This window comes from Cupressus sempervirens, chromosome 7, assembly GCF_028749045.1.
Source record: "Cupressus sempervirens isolate cs-2001-9-10 chromosome 7, ASM2874904v1, whole genome shotgun sequence".
Taxonomy (NCBI): Eukaryota; Viridiplantae; Streptophyta; class Pinopsida; order Cupressales; family Cupressaceae; genus Cupressus; species Cupressus sempervirens.
Genome location: NC_143124.1, coordinates 748,908,713 through 748,921,893, shown reverse-complemented (window position 1 = coordinate 748,921,893; position 13,181 = coordinate 748,908,713). Strand labels below are relative to the sequence as shown.

Here is a 13,181-nt window from a genome sequence, read left to right as displayed (position 1 = left end):
TCAACTTTTCATTCTAAAATAATTATCTACCATTCAAAATTAACGTACTGTGAAATTTTTATGTAAGAAGATTATATTTTTATTTATCTTCAGTCCTAACTTTCCATTATAAAAACCAAGTCTTCTCTGTTCTCTTTAATATGACGGATAATAACCTTTTAAACCTTTACAACTTAAAAATATCATTTTACTGATAATTTATCTCATACTGAATTGGTACAGAGTACAAAAATGTACACCAAAAAACTCAGTCTATCCATGTAGAAAAGCAATCGTAACACAGATCTGATGAAGTCTCAACATATGTAACTGTAGACACAATAATTCACAATTATAAAAATCCTCAAGGTGAAGAAATTCCAATACCAAGAAGAAACGTTTAAGCAAAGATCATCATGCTAACATCTTTTCGAGTAAAACATAAACACTTGCAATGGATTATCTTCCTCAGTTTTGTTACATAAGACTGCAAGATTTGTCCTCTTCACTGAAAAACACAGAATTATTGGGCCAAACACATTGCTGCTCAGTACTATACATCTCTTCAGGAAGATAATGATAACAATATCCTCCTCCTCCTTTCTCTTTACATTCCTCATTTTGTTTTTTCTTCACTTCCAAGAGCTTCACTTGCTTACCAGTCTTCTTTCTCAGTCTCCTTACCAAATCTTCAGGCTCCATGGTTCCTTTCACAATCACCCTGTTTTGAGCTCTATCTATCTTAATCTCCTGAATACCTACATTCAAAGGAAGCCTTTCAAAATTTTAAACAATCTTTTTATTATTATAAAAACTCTGTAGAATTAGATTATATTATGTCATCTATCATTCGAATTGATGAATCATGGAATATGATAATGATATGAAATCTAGATTACATGATCTATCATCAGAAGAAATTATAAAACATGGAATTCTTCTTGAACTATTTAACATAACTTTATGCAAAATGGAGCTTGTCTAAGAACTATCATGAACTTAGAATCATGATTGTTCTGACCCACTTTCTTGTCTACTTCTATAACCAAGAAAACGGAAAAACCAAGATCTTTATTTAAATAAATAATTCACTTTGTTGAACAATTTTTTGCGGTGGGGTAAAATGTCTTTTTAAGAATCTTATATTTCAGATTATATTACATGATCAGTGATAAGAATCAATAATATGATACAAAGTGTACAAGTCTTAAAAAAAATTAAAGCTGTTCTTAGAAAACATTATTGTTCAAACATCAAATGCACTATATATCTTTCCTGTTTATTCCCACAACCTAAAAAGACATTACCCTGAATGTTTTGAAATGCTCTATGCACCTTTTTACAGCATCCATCACAGTCAATATTTATCCACATTACTACAGTGTTTCCCTCTTGTTTCTTCTCTTCTTTCTACATTCAAAAGTTAAAACAAGTGAAAACAAGGTGGTGAGCATTGTTACAGAAGAAAAAAAGACAAATGATCAATTGTTGGTTCTACCACCTATTAGTATACTGGGGGAGAGGGGGTAAATCAATATACTCACTAGTTTCAATTTTTTACTCTCAATCACACTTCACACTAGTCTATGGATTTGTGCTGGCTATAACTTAACCATTTAGAACTAAGCAAAAAAAAGAACTTGAAAATAGGAACACATAACACAATATTTATCTTGTGGAAACCTATCTAGGATAAAAACAATGGTGTGTGAGTAAATCTTCATGAACTTTGCACTCTCTTGAAGTGTGCTTGATCAAGAGATTATCTTTGTTAGAAGATTATAGATACACTATTAGGTTCCACTTGATTAAGGGATTTTGATAAGAATTGTTAAAGTTTTTCCCTATTAGGAACATCTTGGTTAAAGGACTTTAGAACACAGGTTAATGTGTCAACCTATGAGGGGATTTGTACAAAGAACCTGTTAGGGTCCACCCTTTATGGGATTTACTATTGCAAAGGTTAATAAACAATAGGGATTGATCTAACAAATAGATACTACACTTAGCTTGAAATAGATAATTCTTCAGCTCTCTTGACTCATCTAGAACTATGCTCTCCCTTCTCTTGGCTCTATAACTTCATACCTCGATCACTTGTGTGCTTGGCTCTCCTTTCTCTTGCATATGATAACCTTGTGTTGTTCATGCTTACTCTCTTCTCCTCGACAAAATAACTCTTTGAAGGCAACATATCTCTTGTAACTCTCCTTCACACCTTGAGATTCTACTTAGCTCATCCCTTTTAGCTCTTTGGCTAATCACTCAACAATCTAAAATTTTCTCTTTCAGCTATGTCTCCTTTTATACTTTCTTTAGGCTTCACTTGGAATCCCTAATCTATGAATTCAAATTGAATTCTCACCCTAACTGCTAGCACAACTTCTCATTGCAATAGTGTGCTTCTCTTGTCATATGTAGCATGTTCATACAAGAGTCATGGGTGTTACATGTCCTCTATGACTTTCTTTGGTTGGAAATAATTCAAATTTTAATTCTGTCAACTGTTCCTTGATATATTCACCCATCACTATTAAATGTAACATTGAGTGCACTCCTACCCTCTAAATGACTTGATAGTCACAAGTATCTTGCTTTTGTTGGAAATATAAGAGGAGTAACTAAGAGGGGAGGGTTGAATCAATTACCACTAAAATAAATCACAGATCCCTTGGATGTCAACACAAAATCATAAACTTGACTGAAAATACTGATGCTCAGTAAACACACTGGCACTCAGTTTACACTAGTAAATGTTGTAACTTGGCAAATGCTTAACATGCAAATCTTAAGATATTATCTATGATTATCCTTACTTAACTTAGTTTCATACACATAAAAGAAATAGCATGAACACAAGTGACACCAAGATTTAATGTGGAAACCCAATTTGGAAAAAATCACCAATTGTAACTAGTTACCAATTTTTACTCTTCTGAAGTGAGCCCTGTTAGGAGCCAACCCTGTTAAAGGTTACAAAACACACTGTTAGCTGGGACCCTATTAGAGGATTTAATCACCTTGTTATGAGTGACCTTGTTAGAGGTCTTTAGACACTTCAATCTAGAAATGTCACCTTGTTACAAATAGCTGTTAAGCCAACTATATTATGAGATTTAGATCACTACTAAAATGGTTAGAGAGTAACAATGAGATGACCTAATTTTTGATGCAATAGTATTGTTGGTTTTAGATCTCAATTTTGGCTTGAATACTTGATCCTTTCTGATCGAATGTATCTTTGTATCTCCTTAAGGATATTCTTCTTATCCTTCTAATTTGCTTTCTCTTAGCATCTTCTATTCTTCCATACACTTGCACACATTCAATTGTCAACTTGACCTTTTATTTATATCTTACACATTGTCCAGTCAGCTTGAATACAACTTAGAAAAATCAATATTCATCTCCTCAGTTGGCTAGAACCAACAAACAAATCTATTGCACTCAATATGCCAAAATAAGAAAATCCTTCATTAGTTGACCCTACTTAGTAGACACTAACTCAGAAATAATTTTTCTGTGTTAACCAAGTGAACTTGGTTAACACTGCATCTTTACAAAGTTCCTTTGGTAATCGAGTGAGCTCGGTTAACACTAGTTCCATTCAACTTTTTTTTTATTAACTAAGTGAGCTTGGTTAACAATCAACATTCTACAAACTTCTCTTTGTCTCCCCAGTGAACTCGGTAGAATCTATCTTCTAAACTTGGCAAACTCTGGAATGCTTGGTAGACATAGGAAATTGTTTTCATCACCCGAGTGAGCTCAGCATACACTAGCTAACAAAGATATGACATTTTTTGTAACATCAAAGATAATACACAATTAACCAATTATATTCAACAACTTCATGCTTACCTTTCTGACTTATCCAAATAATCTTGTGTGGCCATTGGTCAATCCACTTTCCTTTATGCTCAACATCCTTTTTCTCATACAGAGTTCACTTAGAATACTTCATCTAAGTGGATCACCTATGTCATCACCTCTGTTGGTCCCACACTTCTTCTCTTCTTTGATCACTCTTATGAACTAGAATCACACATCAATGTGCTTTGCCAATTGTTTCTCTCTACTAGCCTAGGTTAAATCCTTTGTGTTCCTTGACATTAATGACATTACCTTTGATAATTGAGTCTACCAGTTTGTCTTTAAGACAATTATGCTAATAGTGAATTGTTTCCATAATGAATACCATACATGTACCTACACAATGAACAATTATGTAAGATGACATAATAAAATTTAGACTTTTATGGGTATTTGATGAAGGGTTCTTCCCTTAATACCATAACACACAACAACAATAGAGAAATAACACAATTTGGGAGAACCAAATATGGGCTTCTTATTATTGCTACAAATTCAAAATTATAGAATTACAATATGGAAACCCACATGGGTGCCTTCCTTTCAACAATCTGCAAGACAAAGTTATGACTATCACTCGGAAGTACCCTAGACAACCTATAGGTCTTCCTTATATTGACACTTTTTACCACCCAAGAAGATTCTAAACACTAATCCCTAACCCTTGAGGCCAAAAAACCTTATATTATGTCATTTCATTACACTTTATTACAAAGGATCGACTCAAGACAATTTATAAATTACATATTTGGATGGGTCCATTTTTGGAGGGCATAACTATAAAATTGTTGACCTGATAGGCTATTATAACCCCAATCTAAAATCCTTGTCTAGCAATTTATGGCAATGATTGTGAAAGCATTCATCAGTCAGGGTTTCACCTTATTTCAAAACCATTTAGACCTTTAGCACTAGACGTGAATTTTGGATAGCTAAAATTCATCCTAAAATTTTGCAATAACTACACCAATACATATAATATGACAATAAAACTCATTTAGCGTGTCAAAGATAAACCTCCACACATGAGATTAGAAAAATTTGAGCACATAATACCAACTTACTAAAATTAGCAAGCTCCCTCAAATGATAATTTTGCATAGGAATAACCCTTATTGAAAATACAAAACTAGAAAACTAGAAATAAAAATATTTTTTGGTGATGCATGATTGACCTTATACCCAAGGTGCCCTTGCATCAGACACCCATGGTAAGTTGAGAAGTGGCCTTGTCACATCTCAAGTAGTTAGAGGACAACCAAGAAGGTCAACCTCCTACCATGTTAGCCATGATAGATCATTGATTTTCCTTCCTTTCCATTTGACCAAATACTCTTTAGATATTTTGTTCCTTGTGCTTCTTTAACATGCCTATCTAATATATTCTCAATCTCCTTTGTAGCTGAAGTAGATGTCAGAATACTCCATTGTGCTTCTGTAACTTCATTATCATGCCCATCATAATATTTTATCAAATCTAAAATGTTAAATACTAGTGAAATGTTTTGTTCAACTAACAACTCTACTTTATAGGCATTTCTAGAATCATGTCTTTTCATTAACTTGCAAGGTCCAAACTTCTTCATTTTCAACTTATTATATGTACCCACTAGAAATCTCTCATTCCTCAAATGAACCATGACTTCATCCCCAATTTGAAATTCCTTATACCCCCTTTTCACATATGCCTTAGCCTTATACCATGTATTCATTTATGTAATGTAATTCCTCACCTCTACATGGATGTTCTTCAAATGTTCAGAAAAATCTTCTGCTTCAACATTACTTATTTCTCCTTTATCCAACTACCCCAATTCATAAGCATTTTTTAGGACTTCTCCCATGAACAATGTGAAATGGTAATTTTCCAGTACTCCTATTGACACAATTATTTTATGAAAATTTTGTCTATGGTAAGATCATATCCTATCCTTTTGTCTTATCTCCAACCAAACATCTCAACAAATTCCCCAAACTCTAATTTACAACTTCTATTATAAACATGTAATTTCACCACTTCTCTCAAAAAAAACTCTCCTACATGAACAATATCACTGGTCTTCTTGCAGGGAATGAAATGTCCCATTTTTAAAAATTTGTCAGCCACCACAAATATTGAATCATGCACTCATTGTGTCCTTGGTAAACCAAGACTGAAATCCATGCTAACATCTTCCCATGGCTTCTCAAATATAGGTAATGGATGATTAGTATTTTGCTTCAATCCTTTCACCATCTAACATACTCTACAACTCTACAAAAGCTTCTTCACATCTTATTGCAACTGTGGCTAGTAATAATTCTCAACATCCAGAGCAATAGTTTTATCTCTACCAAAGTGTCCAACAAATCCTCCATTATGCTTCTCCTTAATGAGATTCTCTCTCATAGAACTTTTGGGAATGCACAACTAACTTCCCTTGAACAAATACCATCTTGGATTATTAAATCCAACCACTTTGTCTTGTCAAGTGTAATAGGTTCTTTACAAGCTTCCCAAGCCTCACCAAAATTAGGATCCTCTAGATAGAAATTCTTGAGTTCCTTGAACCCAACCACCTCAATCTACATTTTTGTCAACAAAACTTGTCTTGTACTAAGAGCATCTTTAACTTTGTTAGACTTTCCACTCATGTTTTTTAAAACAAATGTATAACTCTTCAAGAACTCAACCCACTTTAAATGTCTTTGGTTCAATCTTCCTTGACTATTTGAATATTTCAAAGCTTGATGACTAGTATAACAAACAAAATCCTTAGGAAGAAGATAATGTCTCCACTTCTTCAATGCTTGAACTATAGCATATGCTTCCTGATCACAAACAAAATAATTTTGTTTAGCATTATTAAATTACTCATTGAAATAAGAAACAGGTCTACCTTCTTGGCTAAAAATAGCTCCTATTACAGTACCACTAGCATCATAGTCTACTTGAAACACCTTATTAAAATTTGGAAGTGCTAAAATATATTGCTCTATAACTTTCTATTTCAATAGACTAAAACTCTTACCCACTCCTATCGTTCACTTCAATTCTTTCCTATCTCCCCTCATTATTTTAGTCAAAGGTCAACAAATACAGCTAAAATATCTGATAAACTTTTTGTAAAAAGTATCTAGTCCTTGAAAATATTTTACCTTTTTTTCACTCCATGGAGTAGGCCATTCGAGGATAGATTTCACTTTCTTAGGGTCCATTTTCAGACCTTTATGCTAATACTACATATCCCAAGTAAGCTAACTCCTCCTTCACAAAACTACACTTCTTCAAATTTATTAGCAATTTTTCCTCCCTCAACTTATCAAACACTTTATGAATGTGCATTGAACTATCCTCCAATGCCTTACTAAAGATCAATATATCATCTAGGTAAGCAATGACAAACTTGCCTAGAAACTCCTTCAATACCTCATTCATGAGCCTCATGAAAGTGCTTGGTGCATTGGTTAGCCCAAAAGGCATGACTAACCACTTGTACAATCCTTTTCTTGTTTTGAAGGAAGTCTTCCACTCATCTCATTCTGTTATATGAATCTAATGGTACCAACTTTTCAGATCTATCTTTGTGAAATATACAACTCCACTCAAACAATCCATAATATCATCCATCCTAGGCAATGGAAATATGTACTTGATTGTGATCTTTTTTATAGCTCAAGAATCTATACACATCCTCCATTCTCCACTTTTCTTAGGTGTTAATATTGTTGATATTGTACATGGACTCAGACTCTCTCAAATCAACCCCTTCTATAATAACTCATAAACTTGTCTATTCAACTCTTCACTTTTTGTTGGTGTCATTCCGTGCGCTACCTTGTTTGGCAAAATGGCTCCTGGAATCAAGTCTATTTGGTGACTAATCTTCCTTACTAGGGGTAATCTATCATGTACATTATCTGACAAAATATTTGAAAACTCTTCCAACAAATCTATAACTTCTACAGGTATCTCCTCTAGTTCTTCTTTACCATGTTTTGGAATTACAAAAAACACATATACTCATGCCTCATAGCCTTGAAGAACTGCTTCCCATCAACAAAACATATTTTGACAGCACTACACACCTTTTCATCTTTCTCCTTTAATGGATTTAGCTTATGTTTCACCTCATCCTTTGTTAGAGTGTAGGTATTTGCACACCTATCATGTACAACATGCCTATCAAAATGCCAGGGCCTACCTAGAAACATGTAACATATGTCCATAGGTATAATATCACAAAGCACCTCATTGTGATAGCTTCCAATCTTGAACTTCACTAGGCACTGTTCATTCACCATGACCTTGTGCTCATCTTGCACCAAGATAATATAGTATAGATGTGGGTGTTTTTTTCCTCTTGAGATTTAAATGTGTGAGCATCTCTTCCAACACCATATTGCTAGTGCTTCTACCATCAATAATCACATCATAAGACTTAACTTCACATTTGCACCTGGTGTGAAACAAGCTCCTCCTTTGATCAAGCAAGACTCTTTTGTTAACTAGGACTTCTCCTCTTTTAAAATCTTCAAAATGTGAGGATTTGGCATCTTCATCAATGTGCACAACTTTGGCCAAGAATTTAGTTATTGTGTCAATCCTTCCTTGGTGCTGAGGACACTCAAATGCCATGTGCCATTCTTCTCCATAGTGAAATAGGTTATGCAAAAACCTCCTCTATCAAATCATTCCCCTCTTCCTCTTCCTATTTGATCTCTATTATTCTAATCATGGAAATGATTTTTTCCCCTCTAATTCTAGTTGCTACTACTAGCCTCATCCTTCTTCTTTTGATCATCATTTTGACCTCCATAAGACCATCCACTAGATCTTCCACCACAACCTCTTCCACTATTTTTGTTATCAAACTTCTTGTTTATCTTTTCCTCAAATCTTAGGGAAAATTGGTATGCCTCTTAAATAATCTTCATTCAAACCAAACTGAAATCCTCATGAACACTTGGCCTCAACAAATTAAGATAATGGGCAACTTTCTCCTTGTCATCTTCTACATTGATTGTACTAATGAGAACTCAGTAGAACTCCTTGATATACTCTTAAATCGGTCTTCCTTCTTGCTTCAACCCTTGCATTTTCTTCAGCATATCAAGCTCATAATCCATGGAAATAATTTTTTGCTTCAATTCGGCTACCATCTGGTCTCATCTCGTGATTATTTCCTTTCCTCTTCTATTTCTCTCCAATTGAATCTCCTACCCCCAGATCTTCGCATGACCTTTTAGTTTGGCCTTCACAAATTTGACCTTATCTAGAACTTCAATATCATCATACTCAAAGTATTCCTCAATTTAAATTAATCCAATCAATCAACTCCTCTCTCTAGGTTAAGATTTCCCAAAAATATGGGAACCTTGAACGTAGGTCTTTTCCAATATTGGAAATAGCCTAAAATGCCTTTCTTCTTCAGGGTTTAGATTCACCTCTTCTTCAATATTTTCTTCCCCTTTGTCTTCATCCTCACCTTCATCTCTTACCCCAAAATTCATCCTTCTACACATTTTCTCTTCCAATGCTCATATTTTCTTATAGAGGGCTCTAAAACCCTTAGGTGTAACACATGTGGTTCTTCCACCATGCTCTCTTCATGGGGGCATTTTTGTGCTTTCGTTGAAACCCTAGTGCAAACTACCTCACAATTGATCATTTGTCCACATGCTTAGCCCAAACCACAGTCCTAGTACAAAATGCTTCCCAATCGATGATCTGTTTACACACTCAGGAACTCCCAATTTCATACCACTTGATGTAGGGTTCTCCCCTTAATACCACAACACATAATAGAAATAAAGAAACATTACAAATTGAGAGAACAAAATATGGGATTCTTATTTTCACTGCAAATGCAAAATTACAAAATAGCATGCAAACCCACAGGGGCACCTTCCTTACAATAGTCTGCAAGATAGAGCTACGACTACCACCCATAACTACCTTAGAAAACCTACTTGTCTTCCTTATATAAACACTTTTTATACCTAAGAAGGTTTTAAGACACTAAGCCCTAACCCTTAAGTTTGACCAACCTCATATTATATCATTTTATTACACTTTATTACAAAGAATTGACTCAAGAAAATTTATAAATTACATTTTTGGATGGGTCCACTTCTGGAGACCATAACTAGCAAATCATTGACCCGATGGGCTATTATAACCCCATTCTAAAGTCCTTGGCTAGTGATTTACAATGATTGATTGGGAAATTGTCCAATAGGTGAGGTTTCACTTTGTTTCAAAGTCATTTAGGCCTTCATCTCTAGAACTAAAGTTTGGATAGTGAACATTTGTACCAAAAAACTACAATGACTACACCAATACATGTGATTTGACAATAAAACTCATCTCGTAGGCTGATATGTCAAAGATGAACCTCTACATATGAGATTAGAACAATATGAGCACATAATGCCAAGTTACTAAAATTACCACGCTACCTCAAATAACAATTCTACATAAGAATAGTCATGATTGAAAACACAAAACTGGAAATAGAATTATTTTTGGATGATGCAAGATTGCCCTTACACCTAGGATTATCTTGTATCAATATTGATGATGATTCTCTACTTTTCTTTTGATAACTATGATGATTTTGAAATGGTTTAATGTGTTATGAGATGTAAATCTATACATTTGTTGATGGTGCATATGAAATGATTAAGCATATTGAACTCTAACACCTTTTTTATCATCTTTTGCACAATCTTCTTCAGAAAAAAGAAAAAAGCAAAAGGGTTTGAAGGTATATGATTACACCTATAGTATTATCATTTAGGCAACATGATGGACCCCTATTGCTTTCATATGCTTTCATTTTCATATATATATATTCAGTTTCTATCATTAAATCTGTTATTCTCATGGCTTGTGTATTGGGATGTTATAAGCTTTTAAATTCATGAATAAAGAATTTATTTTTTAATAGGTGTGTGATTCATATTTCTTAAATAAGGAAAACAATTTTTTTGAATAGTTGTGTGATTCATATTTCTTGTAAAAGCAGTTATATTGAATTTGGAATCCACTTGATAATATTTTTCTTGTCGAGAATACTTAGCACAATTCAACATGTGTCTTTGATTTTTAGTTGTAAATACTTTTCCAAGTGTACTTGATTAAGCTAAAAGAAAAGTTAGGTAATAGTTATAAAGTATGGAATGTTGTAGTACTATGATATAAGAACCACATGATGCTAAAGGGAGCTTGATTTAGTAAAAATATCAAATATTATAGTAGTAGTATTGTAGTCAAATCTTCTTCAATACCATAAAACATTTCTTTATTGCTTAAGCAACATCATGCTTATGCATCACTATTATGTTCGAGCATTCTATAATCTTAAGTGGCTTCAATTTTGGATAGTCATAATTTTAAATCCACTTTTAATTTTTAATTGGGTTTAATTCAAGACTATTTGATATTTTAGAATTTTCTAGTTTCCAAAGTGTTATGTTGAAAATTATTTAGATTTCAAAGGGTTTTTCAATTTAGATGTTTTTTCATTTTAGAGAATTTTGATTTCATATTTATAGAGAAAATATTAAAATAGTTTATATGATCCTTTGGTCCATTATCCATATCCTTTATATTTCTCACTTAATTTTCATAATTTTTATGTCCTTAATTTTAGTTGATATCATCATTACAAACCCCTTTACATTCTTTATTACATCTCATATGACATATCTTTGTACTTACCAATTTTTATCTATCGATAAGTCTTTACTTTGCATCCTCATTCTGCTCATTATCTATTACAAAGTTTCTTGTCACCTTATGCATGTACTTACATGCATACATCTTAATACTTATTATTTTAGTGCTACAAAAATTATTTTGTTATTCTATTTTTATATCCATTGCTCCTTTTAGATTCATTAAATCAATTTTTCACATAGCTTGTGTAGGGTACTATACCTTGAAATTCATGAATAAAGAAAATATTTTCTCAAATAGTTGTGTGATTCGTATTTCATGTAAAATTAATTGTATTGAATCTAGAATCCACTTGATAACATGTTTTTCTTGTAAATAACACTTAACAATTAAACATGTAACTTTCATATTTAGTTCTAAATACTTTTCTAGCTATATTTGATTAAGATGAAAGCAAAATTAATTAGCTAATCGTTATAAAGTATGGAATATTGTATACTACAATATACAAACCACATGATGTTGAAGGGCACTTAATTGAATTTAAAAAGGTCATGTTCTAAGCACCTAGATGACCTGTCAAGTTCAAATTATGCCTTAATAGTTGTCTCTTTCCTTTTTTCTCTTTTATACTTCTCTTATGTTTGTGTATACCATTGAGTGATTAATTGTATACCTATTTTAAATGAGTGTTAGATAATACTCTCTCTTTTTCTTGTAGGATTTAAAGTGGAGCACTTATTGCTAAGAGAATGTATCAAATCATAATCTATTTCTATACTCTTTAATGAATGCACAAATATTTAATTTCATTTTGGTTTCTTATTTACTCTGTCATGCATTTTCATACTAGTTCACATATGCTTCAATGGAAATGAAATTTTTGAGGGTGAAATTTGCATACCTTATGATTGGATTTTCTCTATTATGACATACTTTTCTGTGATAGTTAACAAAGAAATTAAATATTAGTTGACCATATGCTCACACTTGTCAAGAGTCTAAACTTGATCCATGACCTACTCTTTTCCTTACCACGGTAATATTTGTTATATATAAATGTCTTTAGAACTTTCAAATTTAGGTTGATTATGTCCCCAAGCTAACTCCCTTATTAATAGTCATTACTCATTGGCTTGAATGTGAAACTTATTGGTTTGTGTGCTATACTAGTATATACACACAAATAAAATTGTTGTATTATTAGATGGTCATCTATTATCTAGTACGTAAGAGATAGATTTATTACACACTGCATTTTCTCTATAATATAACAAGATCATACACATGTTTTAGATATAAGACATGTTTCCTTAGAATGTCTTCCCTCATTGTGGTATAACTAAATTTTTACTTACTTGTTTGACTAATGAAGATCATTCTTGGCAAGCAAACCACTAAGACATTCTCTCCCTCACTGCCTCCATCCATCCTTCCATCTCTAGCAAGTGACATGAGGGTGCAAAAATCATTTCTCCAAGCATAAATTTAAACTAAAACTAGAAAGTATATTTTTTCTAATTTATCAACTATTATCTAGTAAAATAGCAAGTAATAAAATAACAAATACTAAATGACACATAGAATAATCATATGGGGCCCACATGATAGCTTCTTAAAAATAATTCATCTAGCTCTCCTATTAATTTTGCCACACATTTATAAA

General features: G+C 32.8%; 1 protein-coding gene across 1 annotated transcript in view; it reads right to left on the bottom strand.

Moving 5' to 3' along the window:
- Positions 1–456: 456 nt before the first annotated feature.
- LOC149549432 (heavy metal-associated isoprenylated plant protein 8-like) overlaps positions 457–13,181 on the bottom strand; it is a 178,540-nt gene continuing 165,815 nt past the window's right edge. The window contains exon 5 of the mRNA XM_089794315.1: positions 457–737. Coding sequence (XP_089650441.1) covers positions 457–737 — 281 coding nt within the window. The remainder of the gene's footprint in view (positions 738–13,181) is intronic.